The 27,197-nt window shown below is 32.3% G+C and overlaps 1 protein-coding gene across 4 annotated transcripts; it reads right to left on the bottom strand.

The window, feature by feature from the left end:
- Positions 1–1,318: 1,318 nt before the first annotated feature.
- On the bottom strand, positions 1,319–24,688 carry LOC111052533 (sodium/nucleoside cotransporter 2). Of its 4 annotated transcripts, none has more exons than XM_039442948.1 (15): positions 24,231–24,686; positions 19,065–19,133; positions 17,482–17,566; positions 16,322–16,432; positions 13,949–14,108; positions 12,151–12,307; positions 10,423–10,576; positions 9,199–9,396; positions 8,255–8,416; positions 7,348–7,441; positions 6,043–6,202; positions 4,787–4,955; positions 3,540–3,698; positions 2,348–2,528; positions 1,378–1,683 (listed from the first exon to the last, which is right to left on the bottom strand). In XM_039442948.1, exons 3-15 carry the CDS (start codon positions 17,551–17,553, stop codon positions 1,604–1,606), a joined length of 1,857 nt encoding a protein of 618 aa, XP_039298882.1. In that variant the 5' UTR covers positions 17,554–17,566; positions 19,065–19,133; positions 24,231–24,686; the 3' UTR covers positions 1,378–1,603. The 4 variants fall into 4 exon arrangements, with proteins under 4 accessions (XP_022194937.2, XP_039298882.1, XP_039298891.1 ...); XM_039442957.1 differs by lacking the exon at positions 24,231–24,686 and adding an exon at positions 19,538–19,894; XM_022339245.2 differs by lacking the exon at positions 19,065–19,133 and having other exon boundaries at positions 1,319–1,683; positions 24,231–24,688.
- Positions 24,689–27,197: the final 2,509 nt, after the last annotated feature.

Below are 27,197 nucleotides of genomic sequence, written 5' to 3'. Positions count from 1 at the left end.
TTGCAGCAGCAAAAACAAATCAGTACTCTCAGTCAGTCTACAGCTCTCACATATAAGTGCAGAAATCACCTCAAAGATCCCAGTCTGAAATAAATAATATTTTTCATCTGCAATTCCAATCTGAAACGCGCGAACTGGAGTCAGCCATTGTTGATAGTCGGACAGCAAATAATTGTTACAACTTTTGCCGATAGATAGCGCAATCGGCAGTACCAACCAGATGACCGGTTTTTAGGTTTTAGATTTTAGGTTATGTTGCAAAAGAAAACATTGTCACCATTAACGTGAGTTATTAAGATTATTTGATTTGCAGTTTTTATAAAAAAATGTATGTGGAGGAAAAAAAATGTTGTGTACATCACGAGTGAAAAATGTTTTTTTCCCCCTCAGGGAAATTGTTGCCCTCGGCTTCTCCTCGTGCTTCAAACTTTTCCCCTCAGGGAGAAAAAGCGGTACTTTCCACTCTAGATTTATACAAATAACTATTTCACACATAAAATTAGAATCTTGATAGGCCTAGATCATGATATTTGAGTGGTCGGAAACTTCAAATATCAGTGTTAGAAAGGGTTATGTGAAGTTTCATATCAGCCACTATTAGAGAATGAAAAAACAGACTGGAAAAAATCTTGAAAACCAATAAAAATTTAATGTATATGGATCAATATTCAAATAGCCTATAAAATTTAAATTTCAAAAAACATTGGAAATCCCATTATGGTAGTGAAACGAGGATTTCAAAATTAGATCGGTGGATCATGAGGAAATTTTTATATTATGCCTCTGAAGGCTAATTGATACTGGAAACTCATTGCAAAAGAAGAAGTCTACAAAGTTTCTGATACTTAGTTGTCAAGATGTGAAAGGAGAACGTTATCGTATGTAAAATATCTATTGTAAACCGACTTGAAAAATTAGAAAGTGAATACAACTAGACTTCAACTTTCAAAGCCTGCTAGGCGACAGTCATTGAGTGATTTCTACATTTTAGAAATGCATCCATAATTTCAATAAATTTAAGAATGCATCCATAATATCAAAATATTTCTCATGCAAATATGATTTTCTATACTTAACATTGAGGGTCGCATTTAAATAATTTAGAACTATCTCAGTGAAGCACGCTTCGTTTGCCATTAATAAGAGCCGTTCTGATTGGTTTAGACATGGTTGCTTCGCTTAAAACTTCTTAGAAATAGTGTATTCAATAATATTAGTAAGAAAAGTTGGTCTAAGAAATGTTGAGATCAGCTTGGAAGTTGGAACTCATGGATCCATCTTGGTATTTGTAAAAAGTGATGAATGATTGAGTAGGTACTCCATTTGAAACAATAGTTTAAACACTTTATTGTAGAAAATACTTACACAATAGTCTTAAAAGGATAAAGCTATTTAATATGTGATCACATAAGTCATTTGTAAGGAATTGCACGTCAAAATAAGTAATTGGTTTACAAAACATTTGTAAAAAATACTGAAGATAGTCTGAATAATACTTGAGAGAATAAATTCATACAATTATTATTGAAACGTATCCAAGGTTTTCAGTTTTTATCGGAAACATCTAATTCCAAGGAAACTGATGAATTTGAATGATAAATCTCTATAGAACAGTATACGATGTTCTATTACTACAATCCGTACAGCCTAGATCTCCAAAGCCAGCTTCAGGCATCAGCATACCTGAAAAACATTCATTTTTCAGAAATCTTAGAAATGTTTGATTAAATTACGCATCTGAAGCCAGTCAATGAATTGATGAATTACAATCAGTAAAATACAGTATTCACTGAGATTTGTATGACCAATACTATCGAATATTAACTGATCAACTTATAAAATAGAATATCATTCATTAAGGAAAAACAATGGAACTGAGTAGAGCACTAAATATGAAGGTTTTTCAAGGATGAAGATAAAATAAGAGACGGGATTTACAAATCACATGAAGATAATTCGACCATTTGAACTCAATTTCTTTGGATTAGTTCAATTTAATTGTAAAACCTGAATTACCTTGAAGATGAATCGACTATGAATTATTATGTTGTGATTAATGACTTCTGAAAATAATGATTACCACTCACTGTAATTGAACTGAAAAGTAAGATTCAGTGACAAAATAAGAATTAATGGATGAGCTTTATTTGAATTTAGAGATGATTGATCCATCCAAAATTTGATGAGGTGCAGTGAGTAGCACATCATGTATAAGAAATCACTTGAGATTTGTAATTAATTGCCCGCCAGTAGTTGTAGCAACATACTATTAATAAGAGGAAAACTCTTTGAAAATGAAAGTGATAGATTATAATAATTGAATAGTGACAGTGACAGTGACTCTTACCGGCAACACATGCTGTGAGCATACTGGTAGTTGCACCAGATATTAATGCTCTCAATGCGACTCTTCCAATATTTTGTTTCTGATTTGGGCAGAGGCTGACCAGAACTGCTATGAAACATGCTAGAGAGCCAGGATTAGCAAAACTGCAAAGAGCAAATGTAGCCATCGCTTCCGATCTCGGCTGAAAATGACATTTTATCATTATAACTTTTCTCTAATAGCTTAATAATATAATCTATGAAAGTTCAGCTCCAATTTTCATTAGAACTTTTCTCAGTCAGAGTCTTGTTACTGTTATTGAGGTAAACACATATATAACCTAACCTATGAAATTTCAGCTCTTGCAAAAAAGCAAGATTTAAGAGCAGTTTTAGACTGTGATGTGCTCGCTTTACATTCATAATTTAAATTGCTGGTATTTCACGTAAATTAAATAGAGCCGCTAGAGATTATAATAGTCATGGAGAAGGTGCTGTATTTGATTCCCTATAGGGTATATTTTTTACTCAGTATTAGTTATCATCGAATTTCCATCCAGCTATAATTCTCCTTGTTATGAATTTTTTTGCTACAGAAATATTCAGAGCATATTAAACTAGATTTGCGTCCACAAATTACGGACGTAATTACAATGGGATTACTTATTAACATTTGAGTGATTGAAATGTCATCTCTATTTCAAAAAAGTACTTGAAATACCTTGAATACAAATTATTCAACAGGTAAGAGCGAATAACCATGATTTATTAAGAAAGTAATGTTTAAAGTTTACTAGCTACACAATGTTTACTGTGTACAGTGAATGCTTATTCAAACTTATTTCCTTGAGGAAACATGACATAAATTATAAATTTTAAATTTGTATCAAATTTTAAACTTGTAGAAATAAAATATAAAATTGTATATTATATATAACTTTTGAGCAAGCTAGTTTGAGCAAACATTATTGAAATATTGGAATTGAATCAACTTGGAATTCGATTAAGAGAAATAATGTTTTAATTGTTTCTGAAATTTGGATGTTTTTGCGGTGGTTAGAGTTACAGTCTTAACCAACGGGGATGAGAAAAGTTATTTGGTAATAAATCTGATTGAAAAGCGATTCATTAGTAATAATTAGTGAACAGAATTATAGTTTTTAGATTTCATCAGCCATTGAAGATGAGTGAATGGATAAGAATTTATATCTTACCGTGAGCAGCCCAATCTTCTTCATTTTGCCAAGTTCTTCATAGGCGATGAATTCATTGAGAGACAATTTTATTCCAATAAGTTTGGCAACATGCTCACACTGCTCCGGATTCACACCCATCAGGTACGGTATAGGCAACAGAATCTTGCCTACTAGATACTAAACACAAGAGAAACCAACCATGAATTAAACAGTCATCATATAACAATAATTCGTTATTTAGAACAATTTAGTTATGTATGGTGATGTTAAAATGATGGGATTTCAAAGGGATCTTTTATTGATTGGGGTTTTCTAAATTTGCTCAAAACCAAATTTGAATGTGAAGAGAAGTCACTTGCATAGCTCTTCCGAAACAAGTGATATCAACATTTGAATTTCAAATTTTCAATTTTTAAAAACTGCAAAAATCTGTTGCTTAGGACGAATTGGTTTACTAATAAATTGGATCTATCATAGAATAAAATTTGAATTATTTTTTTGTAATAAATTATCAAATATGGTTGTTTACAAAATTGAAATTAGTTTATGTTAATTCTAAGACCAATAATGACACGAATTTAGATGAATTTAGAATTAAATGTAAATAATAATTAACTGGAGATAATTCGAGAAAGCTCGAAAACCTTAATATGCAACAGATAGTATTCAAACAATAACTTGACTGCTCAAAGATCAATGCTTGTATGAAGTGAACATTAATTATATGTTGTGGAGAAGAATGGGTTGAGTGAACTGTTTGAATTTATAAAATACAAGTAACAGATTTTCTCCAATTACTAATTCTCCCAAGCTGATCATTATAAGTTAGAGTGATTCACGAGCGCGACTATTGTAATATTTTATAATTATGGTGTACTCATATCACAAGCTAAGACAAGAGCCAGCTACCACATTTACTTGATTAGATATACGAGGGTCAATTTTTTTTCAACCTCCAATCACATATCACAAGACACAGACAAGCTAATTTCACAGAGCTGAACTTCGCTAAGCGATAGCTTAGTCATCTCCACTAAACGCCCTGTAATCGGTGCTTTTTATATAAATTTGAAGTAGTATAAACCTTACTTTTACTCAAGAGGAAGAATACTTTCAGTACTCGTTTTCTATGCTTCTACCAAGTAACTTAATCTGACGGAGCTCATTCATTCACGGGACTCTCCTTTCAAGCAATTACATTAACGCTTTACCATTATAAATATTAGATTAACTAATACAATAATGAAAACTGTAAGAAACTTTACCTGGAACGTGAAGCCTTCAACACCGACCAGACTAGCAAACCACTGCAGAGTGCTACTGAAGAATGCCACAAGAGATACTGAGGCAATTATGGTTGCTATCACACCAGCTATCAGGCTTATTCCCGATATGGCACCTTTGCAAGCTGCATCTATTATACTTCTCTCTTCACTGAAAAATAGATTTCAATTGAACTAAGAAAACTTCAAGCTTTATAATAAAACTTTATAATATAGAGTGAAGCTTATTTCAAAAATAAACGTCATAATGTAACCTTGGATGTTATATGAGTTGTTAAATGTGTGTGAGACGTCAATAGGTGTTGGAAGCCCATCCTCATTTTTCCTGGTCTTATTAATGTACCTCTTTTCCCCCAACCTGATACATACAACATTAACATCCATAAAGGCTCCAATAACTTTCATTGTATCAATAATGGCGACAAATTGAACTTTTCCACTCAAGTTGGAATAGTGAGGTCCACGTTATAATGGCAGTGTTTAATATTAGCATTTGTTACTGTTTTTAATTTTTTTAGCAATAGGCTACTATTTTAGGAGAATTTCTATCTAAATTTGGGAAAGGAAAAGTTTTGGGATTTAAACCTGTTGTTCCTCTCCCAATCATTCATAGTTGAGAATGATATTGTATGTAGCAATGTATAAATAAATATATAAATTGTATTTCTATCTTTGTCTATCATTCAACAAAGCGGATAGCGCTATCCTTTTCTCGCTTTGCTCTGTTGCCAGATTGTTTTTTAACAATGTAGAAATATAATTAACTAGCCGTAGCTAGTACTAAAAGTAGCTAAATATAATTAATACCCTAGCTGAGCTTCTGTACTAAATTTGAACAATTTATGTTCATTTGTTCTCGATAAATATGAGAAAAAGCAAAAAACGCTGGAAAACGCTAATTTTGGGCGTATCTGTGACGTTATTGCAAATTCCTTTTAACACAACATTATTACATCGTAGCTGAGCTTCTGTACTGAATTTGAACATTTTCTGTTCATTTGTTCTCGATAAAGCTGGAAATTTATGTTTAACTGCTGGCATTTGAACACACGCACATAATATGAGCTACTAGTCTAACGAACTTTAAAAACTCATGTTAATTATGAAGCTCCTATCTGTAATAAAACCTTCAAAAGTAGAATATCTCTTAGGGAAATCTAATTAGCTTCAAGTTGAACTGTGGTGGAAGGAGATCGAGATAAATGTAGAACATTGAATGTTTTTAAATATTACCTTACCTTTTATAAAAGACAAAATTTTTAGAAGTTGTTTTTGAAACTTCTGTTTCAGGATATAGTAGCTTTGCAAAGCACAAAGCGGCTGGAGCAGCCATAATAGATGCTGTTATTAGGTAGGCTGGATTTACACCCAGTGCTGTATATGCAGCAAAAACAGTCCCTGGAAGAATAGAAAGACAAATAATTACAACTCAAAGTGATTAATTACACTTTAGTGATATGACATGAAATCGAATTGGATTATAATTTGAAAAATTGTACGATAGACAATAAAAACAATTTGAAGAAACATATTTCAATAATTAGGTCTGTAAAAACGAATATTCTAGACAATTCTATACACGAGCATGAATACTATCATAAATATATTTTAATATGATCGAACAAATAACAAAAGAGAAATTTATTAATTAAGGGCAAGAGACCCTAACTTACATGTGCTATCAAGATCTGAGTTGTTATGAGAATTATTGTCAAGGACTGGTAAGGAGAAGGTAAAGTGAGTAAATTGGTTGTGGAAACTAAATTCCATTTCAAATGAGCAAAGAAGAAAATTTATTAACAACATGATATGACGGTATAACGAATAATAAATAAATAATATGGTCAAGTATGTAGGTTCCGCTACAATTTTAACAGAGCTCAAAGGAGTGGTGAAAGAATGAAGAGAGGTAAGGAGCATCAGAAGAAAACTGAAATTATCAAAACAAACATAGACGAGACAATTGGTGTTGAAAGAGGAAAGACAGTTTGTGGAATAAGATGAAAGGCGGTGAATGAAGCTTATCGGAGTATATTGGTTAATCAAGATCACAGAAATCTTTAGTAGATTAGCCATGAACTTGAATAAACTCAAATTAATTTGATAAAGAGAAATAACTAGGCTATATCATCTGAATCTTGAAATACAATAGCAAAATTCAATACCGTAAGTTAAGCTGGGTTTTTGTTTGTGCGTGAATGCCGTCGTTGACCACGACAGGGTGGGGATCTCAAATTGGGTGGATTTCAATTTGTCTAAATAACCTAAAAGATTATGTTCAATTATGTTTTAATGGGGAAAGTTGAGTTTATACTTTTAAATGAAAATATGTTGATATTATTAGAAATGTTTTGATTCTTGAATAATAAACACAAATAATGAAAATTTATTTGAGCAGCTGTTTTAGCACACTTGAAATTTGGACAATATGAATGTCAAAATTGCTTGTCGTCGTCGACTACGGAAGTTTACGCACAAACGAGAATGCACCTTAAGCTGCTCTTGCTTTCTATTCATAAAAATATATTGATAATCTCACTTGCCAGCAACTGTAGAGAATCCACCGGCCATAACAGCGTGTAGCTCTGATTGTGTCAGATCTTTGAGGTACGGCCTGTAGAGGAGTGGTGCTTCAGACTTGAAAACCAAAAAATAATGATCAAATTATTGATTCACCAAATACGAGTGAGCAAGTAAAATTCCTTCATTATTGATTCATCAGCAAGTGAGATCTGAATCTCTAATGGTCGATATTACTTTTGATAATAAAAAAAGCTAACACTCAAGTTAAAACTTAATTTTGGTGAATACTTAATTAATTAATCATTAACCCTTGCTGGAAAACTTAATTAATTAACCATTAACCCTTGCTGGAAAACCCAGCTGAAGTCTTGACTGAGTTACCTCAAACTTATCATCTATGCATCCATTTACACTCCTATTTTGATATTTATGTTTAGCTTGATGAGTTGTGGATCCAACAGTCCTACTTCTCTATGTCAGTGTTAATAGTAAACGTGTTGAACCGCATCCAATCATCCGGGTTTTCAGTAAACATTGCAATCATTACCCTCGTTACAGAAAACTTATTCAATGAACGAGTGTGATCTAGATGAAGTATATGAAGTATATTTTTCCAATATTCAATTCTTTTGTTGGAATTGATAATGAATTCTATAATTAATATCATTGTAGGCTTTGAATAGTGAACATGTGCTTCCAATTTAAATGAATTTGATTGACCCCTCGACTCAAACATTAGTGTGAAACATGTCGATGAAGAATTTTTGGGTTGATATGGGCAAAAAATATGAAAACAGAACATTTATATCTTATACCTTCTAATGCAACTACTAGAAGTAGACTTGCTTGGATTAATAAGGAACAATGATCTCAGCTAATAGAAAATCAAAGGCAAGACAATTACTCATCAATTCGGAATCAACTTACCATTCCAAGGAAAACAGTTGTGACGGCATTAACGGATTCTATGATGGTAGTGCCCAAAATATTCTGGATTGCCCATCCCAAGTTGAAGCACATCCTTTGAATCCAACCAAGGTAGAAAAGCATCTCTATGATCATTCCCATGAAATAGATTACTGACAAACTCTGAAATTGAGAAATGAAAGACAATAAATTATAAAAAAGAGAGTTTAAAAGGTACAGTACAAGTAGCAAAATGCTTGTCAAAACATGTGGAATCAAATCTCTCTGGGATTAGTCTTATTTAGTGTATAATGTTTTTCAAGCAGAAGCTCCCTTCACGAATTCTCGCAAATAACCGAATATTACGTTACATAAGATAATTTTTCAGATTAAATTTGCTCTGTTTATTTGTGAACAATATACTTGACCGATTGAAAGTCCGTGTTCTTTAGAAAAAGTTCCAGAAATAGAACAATTTACTCAGTAAAATGAAAATGTATCGCATTCTTCCAAAATGACATTAACTTGACATAATTCAAGTGAGATAAAATATTCAAAATAGCTATAAAAGAAAATATTCTTGTAAATATTAGTATGTGATTGTATGTATGAATTTGTACAACGAACAAATAATTTTGGAATTTGAAAACCTTGTGCACACCACTGAAATTCATAAGACGGCAACGGCGACAATTTGAACCATTTAACCAATTCTCTCTCTCCCGTCGCCTTCAAGAGAATCAGCCAGTGCACAAAGCTTATTGCTAATTATTTCCTTATCCATCCAAAATATTGGTTGAACTTGAATATAAAATAAAAACTGAATATGATTTATTTGATCGGGGAGTCCAATCTCACTAGGCATCAAACCTGCATCATTGTGGAAATCAAATCTGAAAAAATAAACAAATATTGTTACCAGACTCTTTTATCAGGTGCCAACAATACTATCGAAAATATCTCACCATAAATGCAAATACGTGCAATTCGTGTACAATGTAATTTCCAAAGGCGAATGCAGCTCCTTCATATCCAAAGCGAAGAAACGTTTCTGTGCGATTACCAATGCATAAGAATACGTTTCTCCCAAATTCCCATCTTATAGTTAGCATTCCCATTGTGATCTGAACAAATATACCCATGAGCACAGTTCTCCATTTTATCTGGAAAAAAGGAACAGGGCATTGGATTGTATGCTATTTGTGATGGAAATATAAATGATGGTTATGGTACTTGCAGCTTTGCAGACATTACAACAAAAACATAGCCAAGTACAGCGTTACTTTCAATGCATGCTACATGCTACATACCATCAATCCACTTTTTTTCATAAAGCATTAGAAGAAATTTGATCATCGATATTAATTTGAAGTTTCGAGCAGCAAATACATTAAACTCAAGATGATGTCAACCAATTTTCTTTATAGTGTGGCGTAGTAAAACATAAGATATTTATTGTTACAGTTGACAGCACTGTAGAATCGGTAGTTGTTTAAAATTCTGCACAATCAATGTCATTGCCATTCAATAATCATGGATCATTGGACTGATATAAAACGTGCAATAGTAGTGAAAGCTTTTAATAAAAATGTTGGTATAACTGCTGCAATAGGAAAGTTTTGACAGCATCACATTTGACGTCATGAACTTATCCCTGTGGGAGTATCTTGAAGGCAAAGTGCACCGCACGTGTCCTAAAACAATAAATGAACTAAAGAAGAACATTTGAAACGAAAACACTGCCACTCCCCAAGGTTTTCTGAACTGTCATTCTAGATTTTTTTCAAAATTCAAAATCATTCCATATCCAGCAAGCCAAAAATGCTGTGAACGCCGAATGAGAGGGAATCTTTTTGATGTCATCTTGGAAAAAAGGTTCTTTTCGGGTATTTTGATTGTAAGATCATAAAATGGTATTATGTGGTGCTGTTTTTTTTTTTGACTATACGCACAAGTACCTCTTGGGACAAAAAAAATATGTATAGAAAGATGTTTTGTTTGATAAGAGTTACAAAATTCAAATCTTCTCAGACAAATAATCTTTATAATTTTATCTAATACAACATCATTATCAATGTTATAGCCAAGTAGGGATGATTCCTTGAATTATATTGATTGGATGAAAACGGTTAACAAGTGAATGTTGGCAAATTCTTACAACCTGAATTCTATTGTTCTTTTTAACTCACCTCATTGGGATGTTTAGAGGAAAAGAAGCCTATAAAAATGAAGGTCAACATTCCACCGACTGATATGAGTCGATATGTTTCACCAAACGCATCATAAATCAAGTAAACCAAAAGAACTATGACTAGACAGTAGAAAATTAGTTGCTTGAAAATTCTGAAACATAGAATGCCACACACAAGCTACAACGGAATGCATTACAAAGCATTTACTGGAACATTCTCAAAAAATACAACAAAAAGAATAAATTGAGTTGGTAATTTAACGTATAACTACATTATCTACAAAAAAATATGAATTACTAGGCAAATGCTACTACACATAGGTGATTTTTCAACAACCTACTTCCAAGGAGGTTACAATATCAAGTTGGAAAAAAATCAACATTATTAACGATTTCATTGAACAAATAATTTTGAATCATAATATGATTCCATAGGTTCATAGATCATAGGAGTTAAGAAGTTCATTTCATATGAAAAATTAGAACTCTGCAAGTTAAGTCATGCTGCACCCCGCAATATGATATTGATATGCATGCTCCGATGAAAATACACATTTCGTTACACTTTTTACAGCTGGAATCTGATGCGGAGTCAGTAGAATAATAATAATAATAATGAACTGCTATCAGTTTAAGAACGTCACTTGTGTTAGTATAAACTCCACCCCGAATACCAACAGGAATTCTAGAATTCTGGCGCTTTTTACAGATTAATAGCTCCGAGGTTGAGCACTAGTCTTACCAAATCGAACACTGAACACTTTATAACGAATTCATTAAGGTATTGAATTTTCATAATTGTCAATATCATTAGCATCTCTCAAATCTTATAAAATTTAACTATTATCAAACACTTTGTGCTTTACAAAAAAGCTCCTAACTAACTGACGGAAGGAGGGCTACCAACTAGAAATCGTAACCTCCAACTGAATATTACTGTATATTATTCTCTATATATTACTGTTTAGCCAGAATTTTTTAACTGAGGAATATTAATTATATCAAGAGACACCAAGGTTCTTTAGAAATGAATATGTAGATGTGCACTACGATTAAGGAATCATTCTACAAATCATATCACATACACAATCACAATCCAATTACAAACAATAATAAAAAACTATTCATGAGCATTAAGCAATTGAATACTACACTTTCATATGTTGTCTATTCAAAAGAACCTGAATGTTATGATCCATATTCAATAAATTTACTCAAATACACGCCAAGTTGATCGAAAAAATGAATACAAAGTGTTACAATTACACAAATCTGAATTCAGAAACAAGCTAGACATTCAGTTAGTGGAGTAAATGGTCATCAATTTTAAATTATTTTCTACAGAACACAATTATTATAGCTCCTAATTAATTATGAGAATTATTCTATTCCAAAAGTATATCCAAGTAACATAGTACTCGAACAATGAATATTACAAGTACTGGGGCACTTCATTAATCAAGTAGCCATAATTGGAAAAAAATGTGCAAAAAAACTATTTTCAATTGAAAAAACCAGTCATGCTCTATATTTAAGTTAGCCAAAATGTTAATATTACAAACCGTAAACTGAATGTACTGTATACAAGAACAGATTCCAGATTTTCGTTAGACTCCACAAAATAATGCAACAATTACAAAAGTTTTAAACTCTAGTTGTATTGAAAAAATATGAATTCCGTGCCTAGTGAATGCATTAATTTTTACGAAACTATCTACAGACTCACCTTATACACATATCGAAAGTAGTCGATGATTCCTTGTTGCAGGTGAATCGTCGGCAGATTGGCTTGACCGCCTTATAATAACTTATTGCTAAAGAGAAAATGATGAACATTACAAAAAGAAAGCCATTTCCAGTACACCATTTCAAAGGTTTCCTTCCTGAAATATCAGAATTTTAGAGTACATTAGAGTGTATTCATGAGAATAATTAATGAAATAAATATAATATAGGCTACTCTCTATCAATTACTTATTATGAATTAAAAAAATGTTTATTATTAATTCAAGATTATAAAGTATATTATGAATTAATTACTTATTATGAATTCAAAAAATGTTTATTCTTAATTCAAGGTTATAAAGTATATTATGAAAGCTTCAATGGAGAACAAACCAGAATCGTTAAATCAGCTAATAAAATTGATTGATTTCTGTAATTGGTTGCTTGGCCAAGTACGTTCTGAGAAGCCTTTTATTAAAGTACTAAAAAGTTCTAAGAAAACGTATCTCATTTATTATATTGAAATTACTGTATCTGTTTCTGAAGACTACGAACAATTTAGCAGTATAATTTTATAATTTTACTGACCTTGAAATTTCAGTACTCCTATTTCTCTTAATTACAGTAGTAACAATTATATTAATAACTAGCAGGTAACCCGTGCTCCGCAAGGGTCTAATTGAAAACTTGACGTACTGAAGTCTTGAAGAAATCCAAATAAGCTTACAACCATCCTCGGTAAATTGAGAATCTATCTCCAAAATTCCGAGTTAATCAGTTGAGTAGTTCAGACGTGATGATGCGTCATTTGTAATCTGTGAATTTCCTATCCCGTACGTGTAAAAGGCAATTCTTTCCTTTATTGTGATTATTATATAGAGAGTGTTTCAGAAGTAGTGTCGAACATTTTAGGGTATTGTTCCTGGATAATAGGAGACTACAGATGTCGTATTTGAAGTGTCCAAAACTTAGCGGTTATCCTTATAGCTGCCATTTTGTTTTTTTCACTTGAGAATTTTTATCTCAATAACGAAATGTTGTATTGATCTGAAATTTGGAATGAATATTTAGGCTATAAAGACTCAACTTTAAAAAATAAAATAGAAAATTTTCTATGTAAATATTCAAAATGGCGGCCATTTAATTTTTTATGGCAAATTTCACAAAAACCGTTCACTTTACAGAAAATTCACAAGAGATAAAAAAGGTAGCAACTTTTATCAAGATTTCAAGGATTTCAGATGGTATTCAGATGATTTTGTTTGTCTTGTGTATGCATGCAGTACGAAAACAATTAATTTCTCCGTTATTCTTCTACCAATCTTAATAAATAAGGTATCCTTGAAATCTAGTTGGAATTTTCTACCTTTTTTTATCTCTTGTGAATTTTCTGTAAAGTGAACGGTTTTCGTGAAATTTGCCAACAAAAATTTAAAATGGCCGCCATTTTGAATATTTACATCGAAATTTTTTTATTTTATTTTTAAAGTTGAGTCTTTATAGCCTAAAAATATTCATGCCAAATTTCATATCAATACAACATTTCATTCTTGAGATAAGAATTCTCAAGTGAGAAAAACAAAATGGCAGCTATAAGGATAACCGCTGAGTTTTGGACACTTCAAATACGACATCTGTAGTCTCCTATCATCCAGGAACAATACCCTAAAATGTTCGACACTACTCCTGAAACACTCTGTATAATTGTTCTACAGGTGTTTTAATTTTAATTTTTAAGTTTCATACATTCGTAATTTATTATGAGAATCGAATTAGTAATAAATGCAATGATTAATCACCTTGCCGATCCCAATGCCAGAATACAGCTCCAAAGTAGCATAGTATGCTGAAGAATGCAATCGCTGTGAGCAGAAAGTGTACTTTTTGTCCATGTCTGACGACAACGTTGAAAAGAGCACCGCGCACTCTCACCACTGCTCTTGATGCTATGTTCCCCTTCTGAAAAAACACCAAAGCCAATTTTAGATCAAATGATGAATAAAATCATCACTTTCCTAGTCCAACAAACTTAGATGAGGATGATTAATTTATCTTCAATCTCCAAAAATTATTTCAGGATAAAATTGACAAAATCTTTTGACACCCTTTGTATGTATAATACATATTTTACTTTTTCGCATTTTATGCACTATTTGTTCCGCAATAAATCAACATTCTTATTGACTATCTCTATTCCAAGAAAAATCTATTCATCAAAAAAGTGTTTTATTTTGTTAGCCGTCAATTTGAAGTTTCTGTAATTTGAGAAGATTTCATCAAAAATTATGTTTTCACTTTTATATTCAATCTATATATTCATTTTATGCAAGAAAGTGAATTAGAAAATACAAATTCTTTGAGAACCTGAATGAATTTGATTGATATTGGCCCATATGAATAAAACCAGAGCAAATGCTCATGAGCAAAAGCATTGAGCATAAGGTTTTGCTCATGAGCAAAAGGTAGAAGCAAAAGCATTTGCTCATTTTGATATGAATAAGCTTTACCTTATACTCTTACCTTATGCTCCTGAACTCTGGAGCAAATGCTCACGTATTTTAGAGATTTTCCATCAGCTGATTCGCTTTAGTAGCCTTAGTTTGATTTATAGCTCACGGAAGCGCTAAATATGCAAGTAGGGTGCTTGTTTTTGCGTCGTCTGCTCTGTTTTCTATTTATGAATAGAGTTTTAGGTTAGTTGAGTTTAGAATTTTGGAATAATAGCGTGAAAAAATGTCATCTCTATAACAATCTTCAGCATATTCTTATAATATCAATAGCCTTGTTATAATCGTCCACACTCTCATCTTCTTAAATGCCTATCTCCTATTTTGTGATGGCTATATTTATAATAGGTAGCTATATTTTGTATTTATTCTTTTGTAGGAATAATGGTGATATAAATCATGGTTGAATCTAAAAAGAGTTTTATAGTTCTCAACTATTGGTTGTGATCTTATCTGGTATAGCTTCCTCTTCCTCATACGGATTAGTTGAGCCATTTTACTATGAGCAAAACGTGATAAACTGCTCTAGACTAGACTCACCTTTTTCAAATGCTCTAGTTTATTCATACAGATTTGAGCCAAAGCTTTTACTTTTGAGCAAATGCTCAAACTATTTTTTTGATGAGCATGAGCAAAAGGTTTTGCTCACGTTTATTCATAGAAAATGAAGCAAATGCTCCATATTTTAGAATAATAAGCAAATGCTCAACTTTATTCATATGGCCCACTATTTTGCCCAATAGCGTTTCAATACAAACTCTATTACATGTAGATATTTTATGTTCTTATCTTATTTTTGAAAAAATAAAAAGTCCATCTACTTATTAACAAACCGTGTAGCCTTGACATTATTAGGTCAATTTTTATTCTGTTCGCGCCAAATAGAGGTTAGCAATACCTACCATGTTTTCTTTGTTTTTAGGTCAAAATATGATATATCATAAATGAGAAATACCATCAAAATTCAAGTGAAACATTCTAACAGTTGTTTTCAGCAATAAGTTATTTTTGCTGAGGATGATGCCCGCATGAGCTCTAGGCTCATTGAGATAATTGATTTAATGATATGGATGATGATAAAAGATGAGTAGACCTGAAACTTCAGGTGGTTTCCGGCCACCAAGAAACGATTTAATGGTATTTATAGGAGGTTTTAGTCACCGTTACAACGGGAGTAGCAGGCGCATGGAGCTTAACTTATCTTATCGATAGTTTATAAGTGCAACCACGATAACAAAGCACTGTTTTTAAACAATACAGATGAACAATTTTATATGTCTACTGTTTAAATTGTTTGATTAACTTGCTCTGTTCTAATCGTTAGAATATGAAGTTTTGGTAGATGTCAGAACATTTTTCAACTGAGTTTACAAAGCAGGCGGCACTTTATGCTGTATTTATGCTCTGTTCTAATCGTTAGAATATGAAGTTTTGGTAGATGTCAGAACATTTTTCAACTGAGTTTACAAAGCAGGCGGCACTTTATGCTGTATTTCAGTTGAGAAACAATGATAGGCTAATTATGAATTTCAAAAACTAAGTAAGGGTAAACCCTAGAAAAATCTAGTTGTTTGTTCGGGAATTTTCAATATTCAAAAGTTGAAAGACATTCAATTCTTTGATCCTCAATTTTCGATATTAATCAAGCAATCATTAATAACTCACTTGCTCCGTAATCAATTCATCTTTGCTAGAATTTATTTGCTGTACTTCGAGGCTCATCCGTGATTTAGGTTCCCTCATTCGAATGGAAACTTCTTCATCTTTATAAGAAGCCTGCAAAAAACATAACGTAGATAATCCCATATAGAACAACTTCCGAAGTATTCTAATAATTGTTCCGTACTCAAACTCATTGATTCTCATCTAACTGGGTAGATAGAGGTTAGAGGTATAAACTTCAAATCTGATTTGACAATGTTCTTCTACGAAATATCGAAGACAAAATATTAAATGTCATCTGTAATTTACGATTTAGCGCACAAAAAATTAAAAAACTATACAACATCTGAAAATCTGGAATTCATTTAAAATGCGATTGGTCAACTCATGTTTAATAAAAAATCTGCCAACTATCATTAAATTATGACCCACACTTGGATACACGAATTGGAACAAAATTTATCCTTATAACTTCAATTTCAATTTTACATGTCATTCCCACAAAAAACAACTCATTACAGATCAAGGAAATTTATTCCGTGAGAAAAGATTTTAAAATTGGTGTGAAGGTAAAATAAATATAATTTATTACTAAATGGCTTTAATAATTAACCTGAAAATTACATTTCAAAAGAAAAGACTTAGGATAGAGAACAACAGTATGCAAGTAGGTATCATAAGGCTCATATAGGAAACTCTCAATTGTAGAGTAAACAAGACCTTCCTAAGCATCCCTGTAGAAGCTTAGCAGTCAGTCGGCTACCCTTCGTTTGTACAAAGGTGAGCCTACACTGCATCTGCATCAGCCTCCTGGGTTGAAATTGGTAAGTTGCAGTGGAAAAGGTGAACGATACGGAATGGTTTTATTATAATAGGAATTACTAGTACCCTCATATTTTTTATAAATTAATTTCTATAATTAAACAGTTCAAGTAGCCCTATTAAAATACTTTATAGCTCTAGGAATACTGAACTCAAAATATAGCTAACCATTCATTGAGTTTTTTTTGCATAAGGGATTACTTACTTGAGACCAAGATAATTTGATAAGTGGAGTTATTTTCTCTCCTTACTATCTCTGAGCGTAGGCTGATTTAAATTTATAATTTTTTCATGATATCAAAGAGAATGCACTATCTAGTGATTTATGCAAACAATCATACCTCATCTCTGGAAGGGGAAGAGTTTTGAATTTTCCTATTTTCTTCGCCTTCATCGAATGATTTGTTTTCCATTCCCGTGAATCACCTGGAAATAAAAAGTCAGAGATTGAAATGAAAATACAACACTAAAGTTCCAGAGCTCATCTATATTACTAAAATGTGTTTGTTGCTTACAAGTTTCAAATGGAAAGAAATATGAATTTTATGAATATAATAGTTTAGGTGATTGGCTGACTTCAAAATGTAACTTTTCATATTAAATCAAATATTTCCTAGAATCAAGACCTAATGTCATACAGGTACATATCGAATATCAAACAAGATTTTGGTACATTACAATTAATGGGTCTGTTTTATAGGTTAATTTCTTAGTAGCATAGATTCGCTTCATATTAAGCAGATGAGGCAGGTACTTAATTGAGCAGGTACTTTCTAATACAGATGCAAGCTGAGTTGTCATGAGCTAGTTACTTCCCACCTCTCACCAAGAAGGGTGAACACCTGAGCTTGTACAGCTTCAGGCCAATATCCATGACTTGAATCTTTGGAAAGTTGGTTGAAGCAGTCACCAAGCCTCAACTTGAGAAGTTCTTTGAGATAAATGACCTTTTCTCAAGTATGCAGTTCGGTTTTCGCAGAGGGAGGTCAACTGTTGTTGCAGTAAATCGAGTGGCTGCGCGAATTGGATCAGTGTTCGAGGATGGTGAGTCCCTGGCACTGACCTTGTGTGATTTGATCAGACCTTTTGACTGTGTTGACCACCATATACTTATCAAAAAGCTTCGTTATTATGGGGTTGTGGACTCTGCTCTAAACATCTTGGAGTCATATCTGATTGGGAGAACACAGGTGGTGTCATTGGGAGGAGCTGCTTTCTGTCCACTCCCTATAAATTTTGGGGTACCTCAGGGTTCAATACTGGGGCCAATCCTGTTAATCATAATGATCAATGACCTGGACAACAATGGCTCAACTCTCCTCTTTGCTGATGATACATCATTGCTGTCATCTGGCATTGACCTTCAGCAGGTGTTGGAGATGTCAGCGGAGCATCTGCGGTCTTCAACTTCATGGTTCCAGGTCAATCGTTTCCAACTGAACGAGAGCAAGGCGCAAAACATCATCTGCAGCTTGTCGCGAAGTCTACCTCATGATCAGGAGCCGGTAAAGCTGTTGGGCTTTGTATGGATTCGAAACTCAGCTGGGCTAGCCACATCCAACAGGTGAATAGGAGAATGTCCCGAATCTGTTACCTGTTGCTCAAGCTGAGGGGACAGATGACGGAGGGATATCTGGTCATGGTGTATCATGCACTTTTCCACTGCCATATCTCCTATGGTCTACTCATGTGTGGTCATTCAGCCATGGTTTTAGACAAAACTGCAAAAACGGGCTGCTAGGATTAAAATGTAAGCAAACATCATGCATATTGCAAACCAATTTTTGTTAGGCTAGGAATCCTAACAGTAGTCATTCACTTCCTTCTTCACTGTCTAAAGATATCAAGAAGAATCAACAAAATTTGTTGACTCGGACTAATGTACGTCACCATAACACCAGGCATCGAGTGCTGTTTGACATACCCAGGATACGCCTCCAGTGATCGCGGGTATGCTACAGGAGTGCAGCTCTCTGCTACTTCAACAGGCTACCTGCAGTAAGTCAAAGAGCAAGGCCTTAGATGTTAATTAACTAAGTGTGCTTTATCTTGATCGCTACCATCTTGATAAATTAGTGTTTTTGTTGGTTTTTACTTTTATTGTGACAATGATGCCATCAATTCCACTAGTTTGAAGTGTGGGTAATAGATGAAGAAGAAGGTATAAGGTCTAATCATAATTCTTATACGCTACTGTAATAAGACAATTATTACAAATTACTATTTCAAGAGTTGCTGAATAATCCGCGAGGGCACTTGTTGCACTTAATTTATTTGTTTGGAATAAGCAGTAGCCTGGCAGTTGGTCAGATATAAATAAAAGAAAGTATCTCAGCAGTCAGTAACTTAAACTTGAGTTACAGCAGAAAAGGTATTATCCAAGAACTATTCACTTACTTTCAAAGTTTTAAAGTGAATTCAAAAATTATTCATAATATAAAGAAGATAACTCAGGTGCTGATGATGAATCCTTCCCAACATATTTTCAACTTTGTTTTGTATGAAATTGATTGCATACGATGACACATAAATTTTAATTAATCAATATAATAAATTAAGAGAACTTATAAATCCAAAGTAATTAATGATCTGTTACAAAATTCAATAAGAGTATTTACAAGTGTTTATAGATAGCTTAATCATTAAAGCAATAAACGGGAAAGTAATTAAAAATTAATAAGAATAAACTAAAAATATGAACTCAAAACAACATAATTATAGAATATAGAAGGAATTTTGAGGTTAGAATACAACAATATTAATGCCTTCTTGATATCACTTATGAATATTTATACAAAAATATAATACTATATCGTGTTTCTATTGAAATTTTAGTAAAACACATCTAAATTTATTTATTTTCCTTTTCATAAATTCTAACTCTTTAGAGCAAAGTTGTTCCAATACATTTTCGTTATGTAGATAATTGACAATCGCAAAGCGCGCGAAAAGCTAGTCGGGTTCAAACGTTTTTGTAAAAATGTTTACAGAGTATTAAGAGTATTGCCAGAGAATAATAATTATCTATTCTGTGGTATTGCTGCTCATATACTTCTACATAAACCTTAACCCAGACCCAAGTTTATTCGTAAAAATTAAGATTTACATTATGTATCAATCAATCAATGTAAATTTGTTTGTTCCCTATCATTCACTAAAATGAAAATTGAAAAAAAAAACAATGATACTTGAAAAAATCAATCAATGTAAATTTGTTTGTTAACAATCATTCCCTAAAATGAAAATTGGAAATAAGCAATGAGAGTTATCCCGTTATCCCTACATCATGAAACAGAAAAGTCATTAAAAGGATGGTCATGCTATCATATAAATGAGTGATTAAAAGCAGAAGAGCATCAATATTTAAACCATGATCATAACTATTCATCTTTGAGAGTTTAATTCTATTCTAGACTAGCCGTCAGGCTCGCTTCGCTCGCAATATCCGTCTAGCCAGGGGGCTCCGCCCCCTGGACCCCCGGCTGGATCGTCCGAGAATGAGAGAAGGCGAGCGAAGCGAGCCTGCATTTTTCATTTAGGCATTTTTATCATATGTTAGGACAATCCATTCGGGGGTCCAGACTAAACGGATATGGCGAGCGAAGCGAGCCTGACTGCTAGTAATATAATATTCCCAGGATTGAAGTAGCAGTGCCCAATCAATTTCTCCGCGATAAATGCATTTAAATCTCCAACTTGGTGCCAACCTAACAAAGTCAACTCAACTTAATGCCAATTTGACAAAATTATTAATTTAGTTGCCAGTTAACAACTGTTTCGAAGAGGTACTCTATCTAGATTATAGTTTTATAGTAACATATGATATGGAAATTTCAATTATAATTAAGAGATTGGGAGAAGAATATACATGCTAAAAGACGAACTTTAAACCCTTAAAAACAACCCTTAGAGTTAAAATATTGCCAAAAGATTTCTTAGTGCGCCTCTGAAGGGCCAACTGAACATACCAACCAAATTTGAACGTTTTTGGTCCGGTAGATTTTTAGTTATGCGAGTGAGTGAGTGAGTGAGTGAGTGAGTGAGTGAGTGAGTGAGTCAGTCAGTCAGTGAGTGAGTGCCATTTCGCTTTTATATATATATATAGATATAGATAGATAGATTATATATATAGATAGATCCAGTAAGATTAGTTATAAGCAAAAAGGATTATTTCATTTATTTCAAGCGATATAGTATTTTTATTACTATTCACTACATAACCGCGGGGTTTTTGAAATGCCGCTTCCCACCCATAATTAATTCAATATGTACCACTAACAAAATATCAATAATGTGATGTGTTTGAAGTTGACTGTCAAGATTACTATAATGAATAAAATTTAATGAATTATTCAAGGTTAATATTACATATACGACAAACGCCATTTACCACTTAACATTCAATTTTGACGAGATTAAAAGGCTTGAAAGATATGATGCAGAATATATAGATACAAAAATATACGATTAAGATCCTAATTATTATTGGAATCAATGGAGTGAAATGTGAGTGCCAAACGTTACTTCTAATAATTGGTATTGTAGAACCAATACCAATATTACATTCATTATAGCCTAGATATTTCAGTCACCATATTTCAAGCATCTACAGTTATTAATATTTGGAGGCTTATCAGATATACGGTACAGAGTGTTTCAGAAGTAGTGTCAAACATTATTGTTCCCGGATGATAGGAGACTATAAATGTCGTATTTGAAGTGTCCAAAACTCAGCGGTTATTCTTATAGCTGCCCTTACAGTCACCCAGTTTTACCGGTATCGGAGTCTGCATTGCAATGTACATCAATCTCATTTTATTCTTAATCTACTACCGGTGAGCTTATTATTATATATTGGTTAGATATTAGCGTAGTATGAAAGCTGTTGGTTACGATTATTACTCAGTTTGCACAATGATTCAATTGAGAGTTTTTTCTCACTCGGTAATTTCCTTGTTATTATCGCTAGTGCTTAATGCGAGGTATTTGTTTCTCTCCATATATATTGATTTTTTATAGAAAATAAATCATCGTATCAATATTAATTTTAGAACAGCTTCTATCCACCCTCCTTTAAATATGACAGTAGAACTGCATAAGATATATTTTGATTATATTTTGCTCAGATTCAAAAATAAATGTACAATCTTGGACACAACCTCATATATGAAGCTCCTATTCTTTATTTGAAATATCAACAATTATTTACAACTATCTTTGGATTGTGCATGTAGTGCCCTGATACAAATACGTGCATAGGAGGGGAAACCCCTGTTCCATAACATATTCAATTCATGCTTATAGATCTAAATTATTGCTCACCATGAAATCAATTATTTTGGTTGCACTAAGATTATTCAATTCTTAGAATTTCACCATCCCAATTCATGGAAATTGATATGATTTTTCATATTAACGTAGGCTACGTTATCTTCGAAAATCTTTATCTATAGTGAAGACCACGTTATAATGGCAGTGGAGAAAGAAAGGAGAACAACGTTGCCAATCCTCTGTCTTGTCAATGCCTTCTATAGATGGTAGCTGATACAGGTTTATTGATTTAATATTAACTGTTCACTCTTGTTCAAAATAATCAATTAGGATCTTATTAAGCAAGAAGTTATATTTTTCAATAATTTCATAATGAATTTTCATGATAAAGATGAAATATTTTGTTAATCAATTATTAATTCTACATTGTTAAAAGACGATCTGGCAACAGAGCAAAGTAATTCTACATTGTTAAAAGACGATCTGGCAACAGAGCAAAGCGATAAAGAGATAGCGCTATCCGCTTTGTTGAATGGTAGACAAGGATAGAAATACCACTGCCATTATAACGTGGACCTCACTATACCACTTGAGATTTCGAGAACCATAGCGAGTAGCCTGTTTACTCTTAATTTGAATGAACTATTATGAGAATTCATTTTGGATTCATCAATTCAGAAATAATAATGAACGAAATGATGGAAAATTAGAATTGACTCGAGAGCTGAAGAGATAAACAATTGTTGGAGAAGACAAATGTACAGACAAGGCCATTCATTCAATTTGTTACATAATGTTAAGATCATTCAAGTTTCAATAATCAGAGTGCTTGAAATTTAATGTATTATTATTTGCATCTACTTGACAAAAAAGCTGAAGTCCTCCAAAATTTACTTTATACCAGAATACATTAATATTACCGTATATCGTGTTGATTTTTATTGAGTAAAATTTGAATAGTGTAGGTCTACAATAACACAAACTAACATTCTTTTCGATTTACACTCATTATTAAATGTTTATAAAATAATAGAAAGAATCAAGTCTTGACAAAAACCAATAGGTCTACTGTGTAGGTTTAATGATGGTATAAATAGTTATGATATCATCACAAAATCACAATATTATGATCTCATCCAAACCGGTATATACGTTTCCATCATCTTTTTTATTACACATAGATTTCAAATATTGAAAGTAGCGTTACACAATTTTGAAGGGAAACGGAGGACTCGGCATGAGGACTATAGCGATGTTGAAACAATCATCAAATAACTAGTACAAAATGTATATACAGTGAATAAACTGTGTAAAAATACCAAGAAAAACTGTAAAAAATATCCTTCTATTGGGATACATCTTGCAAATCTTTCCTCATGGAAGTCTACATAGTGAGCAGCATCTCTCTCTATTCTTGAAGGCTAAAATAACACAATATTCTCTGTCTCACTTTATATAACTAGGTACTGTGAATATAAAGAATGTTTTTAACTTGATTGAATCCAATTATGGAGAAATAAATAAAATCGTGACTTATCAGCCCGTACTTTGTTCCCGGCTAAAAATAATGGTTTTTATAAAGGAAATGTTTTTTTTTGTTAAGCAAGAAATTCCCAAATAAAATCAATGTTCATGCTAAAAATAATAGGTACTCTTATAATAATATACTATTAAAAAAATATAGATTATGTTTGTACAAATCCATACAAACGAATTGAGTAAACCTCAAAAGAGATGTATATTTTATACGGTAAAGACAAAATCTATAGATTGATATAATGGTAAATGAGAAATAAATGTTCAAATTTTAGGAACTTACAGGTTTCCAAGTGTGTGGATGAGAGCGAATGAATGAATAGAAGGAAAATAAGTCCACTAAGATGAATGTCTACGCATGTTCTCTCTCGAGAAAAGGTCACTTTTTTATAATGTCACAAGAATTTAATGAATTGCTCTGAAGCATATTACACTCTATTTCAGAAATTTGCGCCGAAAATCAAAGACGGAAACTGACTTCTGTTTCTGATAACAGTCAAGTAGTGCTTTACAACTGCAATGATAAGCACATTGGCAGCTTCATCTAGAGCTCGTCAAAAAGTCTGTAGAATTCAGCGAATAATCCAAGTTTGAACAGGTTGGCCATGCAACTGGTTTTTATGTATGACTAACAGAAACGCAAATGATTACAGTAGAAGTTTGAACACTATCATTAATTGTGTGAAATAATAGCGAGAATTGATCGAGCTCCGTGTTGGTGGGCATCCGCACACTCACTGAATGGAATCAGGTGCAGAGATGATTGAGAATACACATACCAAGGTCTTTGATCCATCTCTCACTAACTTTCTCTCTCTCTCTTCAACAAATCTCTCTTTCTTCTACAACACGTTTGTTGTGTTGTTATAGAAGACCGGGGACACAAATTCTAAGCGAGTGAATGTAGGTAGGTACTTTAACAGGGTCCAGAGAGAGAGAGAGAGAGAGATACGAGTATTACAACAGTTATTCATCAACCATTCAGGCTCTTAAATTTACCGGTACACCGATCTTTACTAGGACGATATCTTCAGTCTTTAGTCTTCAGTCATAAAAATGCATCTCATATTTAGAACTTGTAATATTCAAAAATCAAGTAATTTGTTACAACTCATCTGCACTAATTGGAGCACAGTTTATTTTTAGTAAGGTAATTGTATTCAATTGCTTTTAATTTTCATGCAATCACTTGACCTTATAGAGATTCAGCTTTGAAAAAGCTGTGAAATTTGTTCGAATTTGTCTCTCTTCTTTTCATAGCTGATTCTTCATTTCATAGCTGATATGAAATTAAGTACGGCTTGCCGTAAAGTCTTTTGTATTTACTGGGTAGTAGTTGTAGTATGTTTCATGTAATTAGACATACAAAGCATATATATTTATTACAAATTTATATAACAATTCAATAGTAAGTGGAATTTTTTATTTCATTTTAGTAATTTGGTTTGGTATTTTTTACTAGGAAGATTGATATTCATATTATCGATTCAAGGAATCGTTAAAAAATCAATAAAATAATTATACTATAATAAAACAGTGATATTAGGAAGCATGTATTTATTACAAATTTATATAACAATTCAATAGTAAAGTGGATTTTTTTATTTCATTCTGGTAATTGAGTTTGGTTCATTTCTACTAGGAAGATTGATATTCATATCATCGATTCAAGGAATTAAAAATTAATAAAATAATTATACTATAATAAAACAGTTATATTTTTTCCATTAGTTTGAATAGTGTTATAAAATTGGAGTGATAGTACGTGCTAACTATAATATTACACAGATATATGATATGAATCAATAAATTTCAATAGAACGAATGTGGTTTGTATGGAAAAAGTTAGCAGGTTTTATTTTTTATTAATTAGTTAATATGTTTTGAAATTCATTAGAGATATCATTATGATGCATTCTACAACGCTTTGAATGATCAGTGATAGCCTATATTTGCAGCTACCTGCCGATAATTATTAGCAGTAAATTATTCTTACTTGCCAAAAGTCGTAGTAGCCTAGTGTGTTGCAATTGCTCAAGTCTAAGCCAAGTAGGGTACAGGAATCGCATTTAAAACAACTGTCCTCCAGAAATTAGGGTATACATTTCGTCAGAACGTGAGACCTCGACTGAAGAAATAGGCCTCCCCGTTACTCATCATTCGATCAAAAGATCTAACGGTGTTCCCGTACATAATAAGTAGGCTACTTTATCATAAAAATAATCTCAACCATCACTACATTCATACATATAAATGCCCTATGATACTATTAAATTTCAAATAAAAGGCTACTTTAGCTCTTCTTAACATAACTTTCTCCTATAAAAAACTGTCCAGTTTTCTGTTTATAAAATAAAGTTAGGAACATCAACCTTTAGTAAAAATTTTCATCTTCAAAATTCGTGTAATTGTGCAAAGTAAATTTGTACATTATAAATAGGACATCAGATATGAATATAGATAAATATTTTCCCCGTCGTAAATCCATAAAATTGAAGAGAAGGAAAAATTTCAATCCAGAAAAGAGTAGAAAATAGAGTTCATTTTACGAGATTGATGAAGTATTGGTTTAGCTATAGGTGGTGTACTTTATCATAGAATATAATATAATGGAAACGGAATATTACTGTACATAAGCATAACGTTTTTCAGTTGAATGAAGGAAGATATACCGTAGTGTGCTAAGGCTGGTTGGTACACCTTTTTATTTTTATTTAAATTGGATAATCTTTTTCAATATAATTATTAAGATCATTAAGAGTGAGAAAAAGTGGCAACTGAAATTTTTAAGTGGTCTAATGAGCGAGTTATGGGTTGTTGAAGAGCTAAACTCCGTTTTCTTTCTAGATCATAAACGGTTTCGAATTTTCCATTGGAGTTTTTTTATTACATTCAGTATATCATTGGCTTTGTTCTAATATGCGTTTTTTCGCGATTAATGCCAAAATAAACAAGTTATCGAATTTACAAAAAATGTTACTTTTTTATTCATGATTGATATGGGGAATAAAATGTTTTAGTTTGGAAAGAAACATTTTTTGAATTTTTAAGAGAAGTTCTAATAATATAGTCGAAACCGTTTATGATCTGGAAAGAAAACGGAATCTGGAAAGTTAGCACTTCAACAACCCATAACTCGCTTATTAGACCACTTTAAAATTTCAGTCGCCACTTTTTCTCATTCTTATAATGATCTTAACAATTATTTTGAAAAAGATTATCCAATTAAAATGAAGAAAAAAGTGTACCG

This window comes from Nilaparvata lugens, chromosome 1, assembly GCF_014356525.2.
Source record: "Nilaparvata lugens isolate BPH chromosome 1, ASM1435652v1, whole genome shotgun sequence".
In the NCBI taxonomy this organism is placed as follows: Eukaryota; Metazoa; Arthropoda; class Insecta; order Hemiptera; family Delphacidae; genus Nilaparvata; species Nilaparvata lugens.
The sequence above is the reverse complement of the archived record's forward strand: the minus strand, read 5'-3'. Positions and strand labels throughout refer to the sequence as shown.